Source organism: Aspergillus thermomutatus (assembly GCF_002237265.1).
Source record: "Aspergillus thermomutatus strain HMR AF 39 chromosome Unknown NODE_5, whole genome shotgun sequence".
NCBI lineage: Eukaryota > Fungi > Ascomycota > Eurotiomycetes > Eurotiales > Aspergillaceae > Aspergillus > Aspergillus thermomutatus.
In genome coordinates, this window is record NW_020798053.1 from 200,219 (window position 1) to 218,488 (window position 18,270).

The window sequence follows — 18,270 nt, forward strand, 5'->3', positions numbered from 1 at the left end:
AAATGATGAAATGTGTACACGAGAGATCCATCGCTATGTAGTGGAATCAATATGCCACGGAAATTCCGAATAGAATTGTTACATAGGAATAGGAGAGATACTGACTGAGAGAAATGCTCTTCAATGTAGAGGACTATAAATACCTGATGAATTTGTGTCGTACATTCTTTGGAGCTCTACTTCTACTTCTTCACCTACTTCAACATCGCCACAAGAATAAAAGATCAGTCTTTGCAGCTGTATATACTCAAGGGAACTTACTACAGAACCCAATCTCTACAAATCTCAGAACCAAAAATTTCGATACGTTGTATATCGAAGTATGTCTATGCCAAGAACTATCCTCCATCAGCTTCCATACGAGGAGCCTAATCTAACGACCACCACACCCACAAAAACAGCATCAAAACTACCTCAAACTTAGGTACAACACTCAGACGAAAAGAAAGAAAGAAAAAAAAAAAAAATGCCTCCCAAATCCAAAAAAGGACCCCCCAAGCCCAAATCCCAACCTCCAGAACAGCCAAAACCCAACTGGCCCCCCCTCCGCCCCCTCATTTCCTCCTCGGACCTTTCCCTAGAATCCCTCCTCCACGACCAAATCTACCTAATCCGCAATTTCCTCCCCTCCTCCCTCTGCAAAACCTACGCCTCCTTCCTAGCCTCGCTCCCACTCACCACCACCCCCGGCAAACCCAGAAAGGGCGAGGCCGTCCGCGTCAATGACCGGTTCCAGGTGCAGGATGCCGACTTCGCAGAGAGGCTGTGGAGCGGGACCGCGCTGAGGGAGCTGGTGAGCGGTGCAACTGACGACGACCAGACTGGCGGCGGGCGCTCACGCTCAAACAGGGAGATCTGGGGCGGGGAGCCGCTGGGTCTGAATGCGAATATCAGGATATATCGGTATTCGAGGGGGCAGTTTTTCGCGCAGCATTGTATGTTATCTTCCCCCCTCCTTCGTATTTTTCTTTTTTTCCTATAGATCCAGTGATGGGGACAAGATGGGCTGAGGGATTGCTAGACGATGACTCGAATGTGGTTACGTTCGAGTCCGCTCGAGATAAGCCGCAGCAGGCTCGCACGACCTGGACCCTCCTGGTCTACTTGACGAGCTGTACGGGCGGCGAGACAGTCTTCTACCCTGAGCCGACCCGCGCGGATCGCAACCCGGAGCCTATCGCGGTGGCGCCGGAGGTGGGCATGGCGCTGCTGCATCGGCATGGGGAGAGGTGTCTCCTGCATGAGGGGAGAGAGGTCACCGAGGGTGAGAAGTGGGTTTTGAGAAGTGATTTGGTGGTTGCACGGTGATGGAGGTGAGTTAACCTTTGTCTACTTCTCGCTCGGATCCTGAGTGCCAGAGGCTGTTGTGTTTATAGAGTTGCTTATTGGCGTGAGTCGAGAATTCTCTGGAGCCAGTCTGATCATTCAACGAGCGGAATATTTGTCAAACACTCGTTCAGAAACCAAGCCGAATAGGACCGGCTTGTCAACAGCATTCAGGCATGTATTTGCACAAGTAGGAAACTAGAGTCACAATACAGGATGTCGGCACACCACACGTCCTTCAATGCTCTTCAGACAACCCCTAAGGAACAATTTCGAATAGCAGGCACTGAGATGCAATGATAATAGGAAATGGTTTAGATGTTTCACCCGTGTAAAGAAGGACAGGATGATGGAAGCTGGAAAGAGACGAGGCCAAACCTGATTTCGACTCACACAAGCATCAAACCCACGCAAATGAAGAGTTATGCAACTTAGTCCTCGGTGTGATCCCAACACTTGAAAGGTAAACTACTATGTCGGTAACAAGACAGCGAAACCCGAATGCTCCATCGGAGAGCTTCTCATGTTCATCGTTTCATATTCCCAAGACCGAGCCTGCCTTTACCTTGTCCGATGAGCCCAAGAACGAACGATAAACGAGGTACAAGAACAAGAACTAAAAATGATGATGACCACGCGTGTCTCCACCTCGACCAGTTTATTCAATCTATCGGATCGCATCATGAGGGCGAAGGCTTCGCCGAGTATTCGGCCCTTCTCATAATATCCTCCACCGGCCCCAGTAAGCGTTTGAACCCATCGCGACCAAGTCGTGCAACCTTGACGTCGGTCTTGGCAACTACGCTAGCGGCACGAGGTTTGTCGTCCAACAAGGCGAGCTCGCCGAAGAAGTCGCCCCTCTTGTAAGACTTGACGGGACCCTCCACATCCTTCTTGAAAGCTTCCGCCTCCCCAGACTCAAGAAGATAGAAAGCATCGCCTGGATCGCCCTCGTCGATGATCGTAGAGCCAGCCGGGTATTTGCTCGCATCGAGCGCATCCGCAATCTTGGCGCGCTCATAGGGTTTGAGAGAAGATAGCAATGGCACCTCTTCCAGGAAAGCCTCATACATGCGGCGTCGCTGGAAGGCCGAGTCCATGAGAATCCGACGGAAAGTGATGCGGTCCAAAGCCCAAAGCGTGCTTTTGGAGTCTGCCGAGACAACAGTCGCGGCTCGGGGTGCGTTGTACATGAGGGCTAGTTCACCAAAGGAGCCCCCAGGACCAATGCTGCTGACCTTGTTGCCCATGCCATCGGGGCCTGGTTGGACAGAGCCCGCGGGGTTGATATAGACATCGAATTGGCCATCCTCCACGATGTAAAAGTAATCACCAGCATCTCCCTGAGAAATTACCTTGATATCCTTTGCAGGAATGGGTTTTTCGACCAAAGCGTCGAGTACAGTCTTGAATTGGTCATCGTCCAGGTGAGAAAACAAGAAGTTGTTGCTCACAGCCGTCTTCAATCGCGAGAGCTGTTCTTCGGTCTTCGGATGACATGGGGGCGTCCAGCTATCTGAGCCAGCAGAGGTAGGATTCAAGGACTCGGCGGATACAGAGGTGCGACGGCCAAGCGCATAGTTGTTAGGGAACCCTTGGTTGGCGGCTGCCGTTGGGCGAGCTCCTCCAGGAGGTTCCGGATGTTCGCCTTGACCTTCGCTCCCCTGGCCAAATCCTGCATCAAAGGGCCTGTTGAACTGTATCCCTTCACCCCCTTCACTGGAGCCACTACCTCCAGGGAACGTGTTTCCAGCTGTGGATGCTGTAGCGGCGGAGTTTGCACTGCGGAAAGTGGGATCGGTTGGTGACGTCACCTCATATTCATCCTCTTCGCATATCTTCTGAATGGGAGAATATTTGTCGTCTTTAGTGCTGAGCTTAAGGAACGGGTTTGTACCCGGGAAAGAAGAGCTATCAGCCATCCTGTAGGCTGTAGGGCCGGAGATGGTACAGCTCCGGCCAACTTTGGAGCGGGGGAAGGTAGAGAGGTCGGTTATTGCAGGCAAGAGCTGCTGGAAGGACAGAGAAGAAAGTGGTCTGTAGGAAGTTAGAAGGCAAGGACGACAGATCTCGAGCTTCCAATTGGGAAAATAGTGGATGACAGGTCTTTTATGATGGACAAATGTCGGTGTTGGAGCTGCAGAAGATGGTGGTGGTGAGGAGGGGCGGGGAGTTGAGAGACACACACAGCAACCGTCTCCGCCAAAGAGTGGGTGGGTATCTGAAAGTGAAGCCTAATTGGAGAGTTTAAGAACGCAGCGACCCGAAGATGATCGTATGCTTCCTTCTAGAGCTCCTTCTCTTTGAGTAATGAAACAGCAGAATGCGCGATTGCTTTTTCTTTGCTCCAGTGATCCGAAAGAGATGAAAGACGTTGCATACACAATTTAAAGCGGGGAGTTTTTGGAAGAAGGTACGACAAACAAGAAGTACGAAACCAAAGAAAGGAACAACAAAGGACAGTTGAAGCTTGAGAGAAACGGAATGGAGCTACCAGACCTAAACTCTGTCTCTTATATTGACGGGTCGCGTGAAGAGTTTCCTGAGAGACGGACGTATGAGGACTCTAAATGAGCCGAGACAAGGATTCAGAGAGGCGACACCCGGTAGCCGAGGTGAGACGGTTCAATCAGATAGGGGCAGGGGTAGTGGCAGGAGAAGGAGGCGAGGAAAGGTAGAGAGAAACTCTGAACAAAGTACAGAGGAAGATGGGAGAGGAGCAATACCTAAAGAAACTGATCCGGAGGGGTTGCAGAAAGGAGGAGGGGAAGGATCAGTGGAAAAGGCGGGGAGCAGCAGGAAGTGACGGAAAGCTTGCTATGGCTTGTGCTTCTACATTCTGGGTGGTAGAAGAAAGCCCTATCCAGAAGACGATCAATTTCAACAAGGGTAAATCAAGTATTCTTCAGCTACCTAGCTATCTACCATAACATCTACTCATGATCATCGCGATGGATAGACTTGATGGCAAGTCGTCGGCTTCTGCATCACACCAGGTTGGATCGACGTCACGGATTGCCTGCTAGCCCATACACTACGCCAATAGTCGATGGTGCGATGTGCAATAGTCTGATCTTGAAGAAACGATAGGAGGTTACGGAGTAGGGAGAGAATAATCAGCGCCTCCTTAAAGAAAGAAAGAAAGGGACCCATCTGACTTGGTTCTTTTCCTTCTTAGCTATCCGGAAAAGGCTAACAATGAAAATCATGGAATGGAAGTTTCCATTGGAAATGTAACTCTCTTCCAGATGTCTTCTAGAACATTTGAATGGGGCCCTAAAAACAGATTCAAAGTTTAGAACCATTCCCGAGAGGACTCCGCTGAGTATCTAGATTGCTGACAGACATTAGGGGATGAAAAAGGGGGTGGGGGGAAAAGAGATAGAGAGAGCTCTTATGCAGAGTTCATTAAATCATGTTTATCTCTGTAGTTATGCCTCCTATTAGTGATAATGAATCATTCTTTGGAAATCTTGAATCTATGATGAAGGATTTTGTGGCGAAAGCTATCTACACAAGCTTGGTGAGGTCATGAGTATCAAACGATAATAGTGCTGACGTCTGCTACGGAGTATTGGCTCCGGAGCTTCGTGGATTCATGGTACCAAAGTACAGCTGAACGTCCCGGAGGTTCATTACATCCTGGCTTCTGAGAGATTTGGTTCTCACTGAGCTCCCACCCGTGGATGGATGTCTCGTTAGTTTTTGCTCGAGATGATGGTTGATGGGTACCCAAGATCAAGTGTGGACTCGAGCGATTGGTTCGTGACAGCTTCTTTTCCAAATTGGGATGGATTTTTCCTGCTTTGAGCTGTGTTCTCTCGAGGAGGAAATCATTGCAACCTTTTTACTTGATCAAGAACAGTAGCATGAACCCGTGGTGAGTCTAATGCAACACATAGGCAATAATGTATGGCTCATGTGCGCTCTTTAGTGCGGTGTATCCGAGAAAGGCGACGAGGCGATGGCCGTTGTGACGAGGTTCCTGCAGTTCAGCTTTGAATACCTAATGTACCCCAATCGCATCATACATGTATACTCCGAAAGGAACTTGACTGTTGCATCTACTAAGTAATGATGCGCCTGTTAAAAGGGGAGGTCTTATTACTAAAGGGTATTGAGACTGGGACCTAAATTTCATCAAAATTTGTCCTGCCGCTCCACTGAGAGACTACCTTACTGCTGCACAGCGAAAAAGCTGTACAAAGCACATATTGTTTTTGTCCCGAGTCCAGCCCATCACTGATGAGTTGTACAATGTCCATCATGATAGGAGCATGTAAAACCAGAAGACATGGCATTTCCTCCGAGACCATACATACCTCGTGGATCTCCCGGGTAATCACCATGTCTTGTCTAGATATAGCTTATAATCACCGACCTTGCTTCTTTCACGTTTGGGATAAAGCGGTCTACATGGACTTCTTATACTCCAGCTAAGAACCAGGTAGTTATCAAGAGAAGCGAAAAGTTCCAACTGCCAATTGTCACTGATGCTATCGAGGCCTATCAGAATCATTTCTTGAGGCCGACCGATTCGCCCAAAGGGTCTGTGTCACCGCCACCCCGCTCCAAGTTAAAGCTCTAGATCCCCCGGCAAAAAAAAGGTCACTGTGCCCGATTTTTCCAGCCTCTCAAATATCTAATATCTAATAGCTTCGCTGAGAGCCAAAAGAACAAAGACGAAGAAAACAGAAGAGGATTTCGGTCAGACAGTGTCAACACGTTTTCAATAAAAGGCGCAACGCGGAAATTGAGGATCCCTTGCTCCTACAGCTGCAGCAAGTCTCTGCGCAATCCAGCGGAGTACTCGTTCGTCCGACTACCATACATCGCCATCAGTTTACAGTATACAACTACATCGAGCTGGAAGATGGGGAGCTACGCATTCCGATGGTGAGTGAATCGCAAATTTCCTCTCTTAAATCCCGTAGAATTTGTGCTTCTTTTTAGCTGTGGTCTACTACGCCCCAGGCGATGAGGCCCTACGTTGCTGGCTAAAGTCGGGAACTCGGTACACTGATAACGGTTTGTGGATTTGATGGCTGACTGCAACGGCTTCTCGCATACGACTTGATTATAGGCCATATCCTGCGAACGAGGTATTTGTCACCGGCAGCTTTGATGATTGGGGTAAAACGGTGAAGTTGGATCGCTATGGCGATGTCTTTAAGAAGGAGGTTCAACTTCCGTCGGCAGACGAGAAAGTGCATTACAAGGTAAGTAGCGATCTAAAGATTATTTTCTTTTTCCCATCTCACTGCTTGCACTTTATTTCTCTCACGTTCAATGCCTATCAATTTGACGCGGACACCCCGGGACAACCATATTTATTGCATGACCTTTTCTGTCTGCCTACGCACCCCCATCCCATCAATGACGCTGGAAGGCTTTCCGCTTACTCCCACTGACGTCATATCACCGCCTCGCACCTTGGTTTTTCTGGCTCCCCCGTCTTTCAGATTTAGCCTTATAAAACAACCTTCACTTCAGATTAGTTCCTGTCGTGGGCATAACTAACACATTTCTTCTGAATTCAAAGTTCGTCGTCGACGGCATTTGGACGACGGATAGCAGTGCTGCCGAAGAGGACGACGGAAGCGGGAATATCAATAACGTTCTCTACCCCGGTCAACTCAAACAAGCATCGAATTCATCACAAATCAACGGTACCACAATGGCGACCGTTACTCCAGATGAGACCAAGGATTCCGAGAAGAGGGCCAATGCGGCAACCATCTCATCCGCCGCCCCCGGATCGACATCTGCAGACCTCGCCAAGGCTGTGCCCCTTGAACAGAGATCCGACGTTCCTGGCACTTTCCCAGAAACTCCTGGACAAGAAGCAGAAACATTTTCTGTCAACCCTATTCCGGCTTCTGGTACCAGTGGCAACCCAATCAGCCTGAAACCAGGCGAGAAGGTGCCCGACCCCAGCACTTTCACCAGCAACACCGTCCAGTCCACTGCTCGGACAGATTCTGCCGGCTACACGCAAGATCCCAGTGCTGCAACTGTTCTCGCGGGCGAGTCGACGAAAGCCAGCGACTTCGCAGTGCCTCCTGTTTCCGGAAACATGATTCCTGAATCAAGCCTCCCCATGGGTGAGCCCAGTGCTACCATCCAGTCTGCAGCACCCACTTCCACAACTGCCGCTCTTGCTGCCGCTGTCCCACTCGAGTCTCAAAGGCACCAGGCGAACGCTGGGGGGATAGTCGATGAGGTTCCGAGAGTCGTGAGGGAATCAATTGCCGAGTCCCACAGAGACCCCGAGGCCGCTGTAAACAAGGAGGCTGTCGAAGAGAAGAAGGAAATGGAGAATGAACTTCAAAGACGAGTCAGCAAGGAAGAGTCTACTGGTTCACCTGCCCCGAGCACCACTGCTGGTTTTGCTGCAACTCAAACGAACGGCGGAGCACCTGTCGATGAAGTGCCTGAAGCCGTGAAGCACTCCATTGCCGAAGCTCACAAGGACCCCGAGGCCGCTGCTAATCCGGAGGCCGTCGAGGAGAAGAAGGAGATGGAGGATGAGCTGCAGAAGATGGTCCCCAAGGAAGAATATGCAGGCGAGCCTGCTCCCACTGCCACTGCCGCTACTACTGAGACCGCTCCTCGAGCCACAGGCGTTGAGCCTGAGTCGCAGTCAATGTCTCCCGGAACCGCCACCCCTCAGGGTCCCACCGTTACTACCGGTGTTGCCTCGGCGAAGGCCCCGGAAGTTTCTGGTCCCGGAGTTGGTCCCGAAGCTGGTCCTGGAGCTGGTGCCAGAACTGGTCAAAATGAGGGCACGACAACCCTCATGCCTAGCACAATTCCCGATAAATCTGCCGCTCCTTCCGAGCCCCAGACCGCTGCGACCTCGACACCGTCACAACCTACGACTGCTCCTGCCACCACCGCTCCTCAGGAACAGACAGCAGCCACCACTAACGGTCAGTCCAAGCCAGCGGGCCAGAGCAACGGCATGAAGAATGGATTCAGAGAGGAGAAGAAGAAAAAGAAGAGCTTCTGGTCCCGGCTCAAGGAAAAGCTCAAGTAGATGCGCACAGGCCATGTTGTTGGGCAGGAATGATGGATGATACCAATGGCGGGTTGATTTCTCTGGATACCTTTATGCTTGCACTTTGTTCATGATTGCTTCGTATACCTCTTGTCCTTTTCTTGTTCAGAATGGTAATGGTCGATAATATAATGAGCTGCAGATGATTTCTCACTTGCGAAGTTCCAACACTAATCATTGTCATTGTCATTACCTCGATGATTACGAAATATAATAAATAAAGCTAGACTGTGCCCCTAGTGGGAAGTAGAGCAAGGCCCGCTGAATTACGGCGAAACTTGATCTTTTCCAGAGCCCAATAACATGATGGTCCCACCTGAGTGTTGCTGTAATGAATATGCTAACAGCAATCGACTTGACAAGCTGAGAGTCTGATACATGTCAGAGACTGGTTTTTCAGGCCGTGGATCGCTGCCGGGACAATGATGATGTTGCAAATCTCATGAATAATGGTGAGGACATTTTCTACGGCTGGAACTTTACAAACCTCTACGAAGACAGAATCCAGACTGTTGAGTCTCGACGTGCTCCAAGTGTTGTTGCATATGACCAATGCATCGACTGGATTAAGCTTGTTGTTCACCTTGCCCAGGCGTCTCTGCAAGTAGATGCAGGGCTCCGCCGTTTCTCACCGGCAATGTTCCCGGCATCGATCTCGACATTCTGCATCGGATCTTTAACGGCAAATCAGGTCACTTCGTCCTCAACCTGTTGGCGATCTGACAGGAGTAGAAAAGAAAGCTCGGACGGAAAAAGGCAGAGGCAGAGAAGAAGAACGTTATCTCCGCGCGCCTTTCTTGGAATCCTGAAAAGACAATAATGATAGTAGATTGTCTCATCATTTGCCTTCCTGAATCTCAAGCTCTTTCCGCTTCAGCAACCAATCCCTTAAATCAAACGAACCGTCGCGAAGGAGGGACACATCGTCGCACCAAACGAATGTTTCCGCATAAGAGCTCGAACCATCATCAAACCATACAGTACAGCCGTCGACTCGGTAAACGTCGGTCTCATACGAAACCAACCTGCCGACCTCCTTTGCTGACTTGATCTTGCCGACTACACCGTGAACAGTTTGCTCTAAGGGCCCCTCCACGAGTGCTGGATATTCTCCCCAGAGCATAATTTTGTGTGCAAAGATGCAACACCGGCGAAGCTCAGGTGTATCGGAACGCCCCAGGACATGCGCAAGAGTCTTGGGGTCCATCAGTGTGCCGTAAAAGAAGTACAAGACGTCTCGGAATGAAGGTCTATATGGGGTGGTGAGGTCTGGCGGATTCTCAGCGGCTCGTATGAGACTTCGAACCATGAGCGAAGGTGGTGGTATGTCTTTGCTCATTTTTCTCTCTAACAGATGGTCGAACTCCGAAGAGATGTTGTTGCGTCTAGCAGCGATGTAGTGAGGAAGAGGATACGAAACTCGATGACTGTCGGCAGCGGCAAAGGCTACCAGTGGTCCAGCCCGCGCCTTCTAGCTCTATCATTTTTGTGCTCGATTCGAAGCTTATTTCTATTCTGAATCCTCTGTACCTGGTGAGAGACGGATCCCTCGCTTAAGTTGGGTTGGATACACTGAATTGTTTCGTCTACATATATATCAGAGCTAACAGTGCTACAATACTACCATTCATTTTTGATTAGATGCTCGAGATATCTGTTTCACTCAGTATATTTTAGATACAGATAGGGAATATACACCTGATATATACGTCAAGATCATCAGGAATAAGTCAAACTATATGGGTATCGCGTTAGAAACCATCCCATTCAACTTGACCGGGTACCCCAACATCCTATAATCAAGTCAACCAACAATCCCTTGAGCAGCTTGCACTTCAGCAAGAACACTTACTCCTTCCCGGTCTTCGTGAAGCAACATCCGCAGAAGAGAGACGCCGGGTAGCAAACAACCTGCGCATGTCAGTCCACGCTTTGCTTCCTTGTCGCGAAGTACAGCAATTTCATACAGCAGCCACAACAGTCGTAAAAAATCCTGTCGAAACGCTCGTGAGAGTCATCCCCTTACCCCTTGGAAGGATCCCATACCTAATGTTGGACCGACAACTTTACACCGGCAGGGATTCTGGTCCGTGCCGCATTGGAAGCAGATGGGGAAGATGGGGATGAAGGGGGCGTCGCACATATTGATCACTGAGTATAGAATAGACTGGCCCCAATCTGATATATGGATGAATACGGCTGGAAGTCGTTCGATGCAATTACTCAAGCGAAACTACTGACATTTGATACTTTGTATGGATGCTTCCTTAACATATGAGAGAAGTCGGTATTGCGCGGATGATTCATGATGACGACAGACAGAGTGCAGAAGGATACTGTTAGGAATGCTGTACACTATGTGCAAGTAGTTGGATCTTGAGGTATTTTAATCCTTCTAGTAACACTATAGCCTTGGAATTCACGCTGCAGGGCATTTTTGACGTGATATTCTGTATAGTCTTCAACTCTGATATCAAGGCGCCGTTGTTGAGTTGCAGCCACACCAGCCACTTCTACAGATCTACCTTAGCTCAGATCATGCCTTACCAATCAAAGCGAGATACCCCTGATCTGAAGAGTAAATATAAAACAACCAATAGGTAACAGGATCAATTGCTCTGTAGTCTCAAACCCTCATATTGACCAAAAAGGGGCATTTAATTACACACTGGACACAGATATCTAGGCACCAGAATTCCTATGCGCCACCCCGCTCACCAAAAAGCCTTGGCGATCAGATTGGCGATTCGCCCTACATCGAACAGAATCTGCCCTCTTTCTCACCCTTCCACATCTAAATTTGGGTATTTCCTCAAGGCTTCCATTTTCCCCCATTTAGTCTCTAAGTAACACTCTCGAAATCAAATCTCCGACTCGAAGCCACAGGTAAGTCTCATGTTCAAGTCATTCAGCCACCTCACCTGATCGACGTCATCCTCTCCACTCAGCTCAGCCCTACGCCTCACCAAAAGAAAATACTAATAGAACACAAACTTCCCCAGAAATCCGGCCTCACTCTCCTCTCAATTCTGAATAACTTACCGCTTCTCCAATTGCTTTGAGCCGAGGCAGAACAACAGGAAGATGCAATCACTTATCCCCCTCATTATCCTCGTCGTCGCCGTCATCGTTCTCTCCGTTGTCGGGTACATTGCGTACAGTATCGTCCAAGAAGTCAGCAAGAATACTCGCTCGAAAATGGAGAAGAAAAACGTCATGTTCACGAAGGATGGAATGAAAGTTGGAGTGAGGGAGCTGAGTGAGGAGGACTATGTGGATCGGAGCCAGAGGTGCGTCTTTCTTTTCTTCTCTGTAGTGAGACTACGTCGAGCGCTGCACGGTGTTGGCAAAACGTAGTCGAATAATTGAGATAATTGTGGCTGACTGTAGCATGTGACAGTATTCTGGTCAACATGTGGAATCATACCTCGTTTCCGGCGTATAAGAGTCGGCTCTGGAATATGACGGGTTCGACGGCGGGGACAGAGACAGAGAAGAGGAAACCGTGAGTTTGGATTTTGCGTTGTTGTGCGCGGCGGGCTCGAGGGCTAATGACGATTTGCAACAGGTACTCGAAATCGTGAAATCGAGAGGTTTGGATGAATTTTCGTCGATACCATTTTCCAAGTTGGAAGATGATAGTGCTGGGTGTTGTTTGGCCCGATGAATAGGGCGATTATGACTATTTTCTTGCTTTCCAAGGAATGAGCAGCATCTATGATGTGGCACGAATTCTTCTCTCTATCAATCATACTGTGCCGATGAGCCTGCTGCTATTTTTCTTTGTCCATGAGAGAATGATCGACGGCCTCGATCTGTCCGAACTGAATGTACAACGGCAACTCCATCTTTTGCTCCGCATGACTGCGGAATACAATTGACGTTGCAGCTCCATGGTGCATCTGTAAATGTCGTGTCTTGAAATCATATGCAAAGTCTGTGGCTACGGACACGATCAGAAGAGTATCGCATTAAGGTCATACCGCGCTTATATCAACTTAGGATGCGCAGTGTCTGTCTACACTCCGTCAAACCTTAATTTCGATACTTTCAAACGGCGAGAATCATAAATTCATAGGCTAGAAGAAATGCATAAATTACTCGGAGCCAATGTATTCAGAGCCCTAAGTCACATTACAGAGTGCGAGGACCCGCACTGCATCATACATGTGCTTGCTACCTGCGGTCAGTTGTCTCGCTGTTAGTCACTCCACAAGGCTGGTTGTTAAGCGTAGCACTGTGCCTGGAAGACTGAGTCTCATCACGACACCGGCATTCTGAATTCTTGCGAGATTCCGACTTCGTATTCTTCAAGTATCTTACCACAGTAAATCAAGTGCACCGCCTACTTGAAAAATTTATCTTCGTAGAGCATAGATATACTATGACTATTTTGTGGTCGTGTGAGATGATGCCACTTCAGGCACGGAACCTCTTTTGCTGTGGTCTCGTCAGCTGCTGAGAGATTGGTGTAGTCTGGGTGCATTGAAACACCAAATAGGTAAGCCAGCCCATAGCTGCTAATGCAATTCAAGAGATCCAACAAGATAGTCGAAAAACATTGTATATCTCTGGTGGTCGAGAGTCGAGACGAGATCAGGAGGAGCTGCGTAAACATGAACAGAGAGAAATATCCCAAATGATCTAACCGCATTAGAAAAAGTGGCTCTTTATCAGAACCATAACTCCAATCAGATAGCATTTGTAGATAAGAACGATTTCTGACTGGCCCTGCTCGAAGCAGTATAAGCTACGCTAATCCTGATACAGTAAATTGCATTATCACAAGCAACCTCAAGCTTTCAGGGGACCCCGCGGAAGAGTGGGTCTGGCTGACCATTTAGGCGTTGCCTCCCGCGCCTTTGGACGAATCACACGCCCACGTGCCAAGGAAATCCCCTCCTCCGCCTGCAGATGACTGCCAGAGCTGGCAGCACGTTGTTGGTCATGTTCTCTCGATAGGCTCCTCCTGCTCGTCCTGCGTAGCCGGTCGAAGTGATAAGCAAGGCTTTTCGGGACTTTCTATGCAAAAACGTCGTATCCAGATCGCATTATTCCCCTCTTTTTATGTCGCTTAGAGGACATGGTCTTTTCTTAGTTCACTTGGGTTGACCTACCGGGTAATGAGGTTGATTTATCTCCACTACGAGTGGTCAAGAATCTTGAATCCTCCTGCCCAGAGGTCCAGAGATTGTGCTTGTGATACTTTGATTCGTTCAGGATTTTTCAGGCCCGGAGCTCGCTTATTCACAAGAGATATAAGAGTGTCGGGACAGACACTTCCTGTTAAATAACTTGCGATGAGCTCGTGGATATTCGATCTAGTCAACACCAAGCCGTCACCTCAGTTTGCGTGAAGATCCGTCTCGAGTGCAACATCCGATTCTAAAATCGTTCGTCTTCTACCAATCCTCCGCACAAGAGAATCGACGCAACATGTCTCTCAGCTCCATTAAAGGATTGCTCTCCAACTACTCGCCAGTCACCGAGTCGCCGGACCTGGAGAAGGAATATCATTACCCACTTCGAAATGGATCCGAAGATCTGGAATCTGCCAGCGGGAGTGATGCAAACAAGCCAGCTCGGAGGGAAGGCACAGAGAAGAAAGAGTCTAAAATAATTGATGGGCGAACAGTTTCGGATGCCATTATCGGTCTATCGGATGGCTTAACGGTTCCTTTTGCTCTCACTGCAGGATTGTCTGCTCTGGGAGATACGAAAGTGGTTGTCTTTGGCGGTCTGGCAGAGCTCATTGCCGGGGCTATTTCTATGGGATTGGGCGGATATTTAGGCGCAAAGAGCGAGGAGTGAGTGCTGAGGTGTCTAACGCAGATTCTTTTAGACGCCTGGCTGATATTCCGCTTCCAGGGAATCCTACCGAGCTACCCTTAAAGAGACTCGAAACGAAATCGTCGCAGACCCATCCGCTACAACAGAGACCATCTCCGAAATCTTCGCGCCCTACGATCTCCCGTCTGAACTTGTCTCACAACTCACCGATCACCTGTCTGCCTCTCCCATGCTCCCTTCGTTTCTCATGAACTTCCACCACACGCTTCCTGAACCGTCCGGCTCCCGTGCACTCATCTGCGCTTTGACAATCGCGTTAGGCTACTTCATTGGCGGGTTCGTGCCGCTGCTTCCTTACTTCTTCGTCGGCCCGCATGATGCATTCATCGCGTTGCGCTGGTCCATTGCCACTATGGCTATCGCCCTGTTTCTCTTCGGTTACGGCAAGACATGCTTCGTGAGCGGTTGGAAGGGGAGACAGAATATCCGACGAGGATTCATTGGTGGCTTGCAAATGGTCCTTGTGGGGGGTGTCGCAGCCGGGTCAGCAATGGGACTGGTCAAGGGGTTCCAATTGCTCGCTTCCTCCGGTGAGGGTCATGACGAGCAATAAGGCTCCTCGTTCTTCTGTTTTATTTTGCTTCAGGCGTTGGATAGGCGGTAAAATAGTTTCGGTTCCGGTTGTAAATATTCATAAAGGGAATCTGATTATGGCGGGCTCATGGTCGAGAATGAACAGTACACGAAATCAAGCCAGCCTGTATCTCACCTAGCATATCCGGCAGACGCCTTATTGCGCAGATCAGATCCAATGTCGTTGGGAACCTTCTCAACCATGAGCATATATTCCTTTACAGCCAGCTGCAAGCCTCGCCTGAGTCATCTACTTCTGGCGGGCAATCATTATTCGCTGCGGAGCAGTCCTGAGTGTCCCACCCTAACTAACGGTTACAGCCAGCATGCCAGGCGGTGACATTCCAGAAGCAAGTGATTGCTTCCAAGTCTGTTCTCTACATTCCGCGCATCATCCTAGATGACATCATCTCACATCGAATCTACTATCATCAAAGGGCTGGTGAGGTCAGAAAAGGCGGTGGTTGAGGCAGTGCGGATACGTATGAAGCTAAAGCGTGAGATTGTTTACTGTGTAGAAAGGCATACCAACGAAAATAGATATTCTTAAGGACTTACGCAGGGTGTGTAGGATACAGATGGTTTGCTGATCAAGGTCAGGTATCACGGGATGTTCAGGAGCAATAGAGAGGTACCAGTAACATAATCCAAAACCCCTACAAAGCGGTAATGATATACTCGTTTAAGACGAACAATTTGAAATGTCTGTGAGTAATACATCCCTCGAAGTGAGGGATGAGTATCTGGTAATTAGCATGATATATCTGAAATCCCCAGAATGCAAGGTTGCGGCTTGCACTCCGTGTTTTGCCGTTCACCAGAGATTCAAATGGACGATGCATGTGGCTTTTAAATATGATCATGATTGGGAGAATTGATACGATCAGACGACGGTACGGAGTACAAGGTACAGCGCGATGCAATCACCTAACAGCTGTCAGCCACAGTGATGTTGCGATGACCATCTCATTTCAGATTTTGTCTTTTCAAGAACAGCTTGATCGTTCAGAAGGTCATTCCTCGATATGATGCATGATGATGTAGTCAGGAGGTGGAAGAAAGATGCGGCGAGTACTCCGTGCATCGATCACTGCATATTGAGTAATATTTCAGTCCGCCTCCAAATCAAAACATACTACTGATTTAGTACTCTCTCTTCCATATCCCGCATTATCAAGTTTGATTAGGGAGTAGTACGAATACTCATCCAGATGATGATTTCGTGGCTGTACCTGACTCCGTGGTGATTCCTTGATTCGGCCCAGATCCGCTGGATCGTGGCTCATCATGCTGGTCCAAGCTCCTTTCATCTCGGCGAATCCACTTCACTCCAGGCAACCGCCAGATAATCAATCACTATTGAATAATGAACGAGTACGAAGGGAACTCCTGAATAGCTGCGAGTAAATATAGATCTTCAAGGCTCAGCTTTTAGGAGTAACCTCATGTCTTTGTTAGTAGACCCAGTCATGCAGCAACTGACTCCTGGGGCCAAATTGGGCGAGGCGGTTTTCTGAAACTACCTTAGACAGTGAGACTTAATCTTATTAATGTCAATCAAGATATAACGCTTTGATATGGATTATTACTATGAGGGCTGTATGGCAGGTACGTAGCGCCAGAGACAATTTGTTGCTTACCTTACGTACTTCCATGCCATCACTCATCTGTCTGCCATTTCAAGCCGAAAGAGATCAAAAAAGGAATATGTACGGAGTAGGACCATGCATAAAAGTGTGGAGTTTGGGGCACGGAATAAAATCAAAGGGCCTTTGTGCACATTGGTCAAACATACACCTTCGGGTGCAGAACTTTTTTCATCACACATGCGGCTTGCCGGGTTTTCCAACTTGACGGCTGTAAATGTCTGTATTTGGTATTGTAAGTATGTAAAATATGTAATCTATCAGATACAAAACCACACTGTATTGTCATGTGCGATCCCGTTTTCCTTTTTTGGGAAAGAAACTCGTGTGCCCAATCTTTAGGTGCCTTTAAATGGAGAACTACCTTACTAGAACTCCTGCTCTCTAGAATTAGTGATCAATAGACTTGTTCATCATCACCGAGTCTGAACAATCAAGTCTAGAATAAGGCTTGTCATGTTCTCCACGCTGCAGATAGTCTCCTGCCGATATGAATAGTCTCAGGTTGTGCAATCAAGACTACGGAGTACTCCGTACTGTGAAAAGAAAAGGCTGGTCAGGCTGACTCTGGATAAGAAGCCTTGAGGCAGTACTTTGCCAAACGTGGCTAAGCCAGAAGTTGATGTTGGCTGATTGTTCACAACTATTTGTTGTTGCATGACATGATCGATGTGATCGAGTACCTCAGACTGCTGCTCCGCGGCTATGTCCAATGCTTGAAACTACTTTCTACGGCAAACATCCGATCATAAAACTCTTCGTCTTGTTTCCTGGTCTCGAACACAGGAAAAGAAAGAAGAACTTATTTCAGCGTTAATATCGCCGACTTTGATCGAGTTCCGAGGCCATTGTCTGGTTCGGTGGTTCCTCTTGTCGTTCCCCCGATCTGAGCTATGCCTTACTGAAATTTATCTTACATTATTACTCCGTACATAACCTCAGGATCCAGGGATGGTGGGCTCTTGGCGGCAAGGCATTCGGCGATTTCTTTGGTCGGCTACGGATGACTGTGTGACCGTTGTGGGTTAAGCGAAATTGATCTTGAAGATCCACAGCCTCCCATTGGTACCTGGCATTTTTACAGTGGATTCCAAATGCCAATCAGCAATCTGAGCCTCAAAACTGGGCATAATGATTGGATCATCCTCACAAGCTCAGAATTGAGCGTATCGCAGAAAAACCTTAGTACCTTTACCATACTGCCTTACCTATTTTTCTTTTCTTTTTTTCCGTCTTCTTACCTGTCGGGCTGCTGAGATTTTCCACATCCGCTTGCTGGTCGGCGACAGAACTTCCGTTTCCTCCGAGGCTTCCGCTGCATCCGACATAAAGCATGATCTGATAGTACTATGTATTTGTTTCTCACTCCCCGTAGGTAGGAGCAGCTTGGTTGATGTGATATACTGGCATTGTTTGTAGATCAGGTAAGGTAGCTCATAATGCATACAGTAGATAGCAAGCAAGATACCAAGGTCAGCTCATCCTCTCAGCAGTACAGTACTGAAATTTCCAAGAACAGTTAGGTTGTACCTGGGTCCTGGACAGCTTGGCGCCTGGGATGGTGAGCTGATGACCATGACGACATGATACCAAAAACAAGCGGTGTATTACCGATACCAGTGTATAGGCCCGTACTCGTATCCGTCGTTGTCCGTGGCCCCGTCGCCCTTCATCACTTTGTACTCGTCTTGGGCTTAGACTAAAGGCTGGTTGGGGCGCTTCTCCATCACAGCAAAATCCTCACCATCTCCCCATCTCACAACGTTCTTACTTCTTACTTCTTTTAATTCTCCTGCCTAGGTGTCTTTCGTCTCC

General features: G+C 48.5%; 6 protein-coding genes across 6 annotated transcripts; 4 read left to right on the top strand and 2 right to left on the bottom strand.

Moving 5' to 3' along the window:
* Positions 1–466: 466 nt before the first annotated feature.
* CDV56_109518 (uncharacterized protein) lies at positions 467–1,308 on the top strand (the record flags this gene model as incomplete). The annotated part of the gene is made up of 2 exons (XM_026763137.1): positions 467–935; positions 1,022–1,308. 2 exons carry the CDS (start codon positions 467–469, stop codon positions 1,306–1,308), a joined length of 756 nt encoding a protein of 251 aa, XP_026618705.1.
* A 698-nt stretch (positions 1,309–2,006) lies between these two features.
* On the bottom strand, positions 2,007–3,248 carry CDV56_109527 (cyclic nucleotide-binding domain-containing protein; the record flags this gene model as incomplete). The annotated part of the gene is made up of 1 exon (XM_026763146.1): positions 2,007–3,248. The coding sequence occupies one exon, from the start codon at positions 3,246–3,248 to the stop codon at positions 2,007–2,009; it is 1,242 nt and encodes a 413-aa protein (XP_026618706.1).
* A 2,951-nt stretch (positions 3,249–6,199) lies between these two features.
* CDV56_109540 (carbohydrate-binding module family 48 protein) lies at positions 6,200–8,365 on the top strand (the record flags this gene model as incomplete). Its single annotated transcript, XM_026763159.1, has 3 exons — positions 6,200–6,222; positions 6,410–6,545; positions 6,869–8,365. 3 exons carry the CDS (start codon positions 6,200–6,202, stop codon positions 8,363–8,365), a joined length of 1,656 nt encoding a protein of 551 aa, XP_026618707.1.
* An 859-nt stretch (positions 8,366–9,224) lies between these two features.
* CDV56_109547 (gamma-glutamylcyclotransferase family protein) lies at positions 9,225–9,695 on the bottom strand (the record flags this gene model as incomplete). The annotated part of the gene is made up of 1 exon (XM_026763166.1): positions 9,225–9,695. The coding sequence occupies one exon, from the start codon at positions 9,693–9,695 to the stop codon at positions 9,225–9,227; it is 471 nt and encodes a 156-aa protein (XP_026618708.1).
* Positions 9,696–11,470: 1,775 nt separating this feature from the next.
* CDV56_109555 (uncharacterized protein) lies at positions 11,471–11,970 on the top strand (the record flags this gene model as incomplete). Its single annotated transcript, XM_026763174.1, has 3 exons — positions 11,471–11,676; positions 11,787–11,891; positions 11,955–11,970. The coding sequence occupies 3 exons, from the start codon at positions 11,471–11,473 to the stop codon at positions 11,968–11,970; spliced, it is 327 nt and encodes a 108-aa protein (XP_026618709.1).
* Positions 11,971–13,822: 1,852 nt separating this feature from the next.
* On the top strand, positions 13,823–14,789 carry CDV56_109560 (VIT1/CCC1 transporter family protein; the record flags this gene model as incomplete). Its single annotated transcript, XM_026763179.1, has 2 exons — positions 13,823–14,193; positions 14,255–14,789. The coding sequence occupies 2 exons, from the start codon at positions 13,823–13,825 to the stop codon at positions 14,787–14,789; spliced, it is 906 nt and encodes a 301-aa protein (XP_026618710.1).
* Between the last annotated feature and the right edge of the window lie 3,481 nt (positions 14,790–18,270).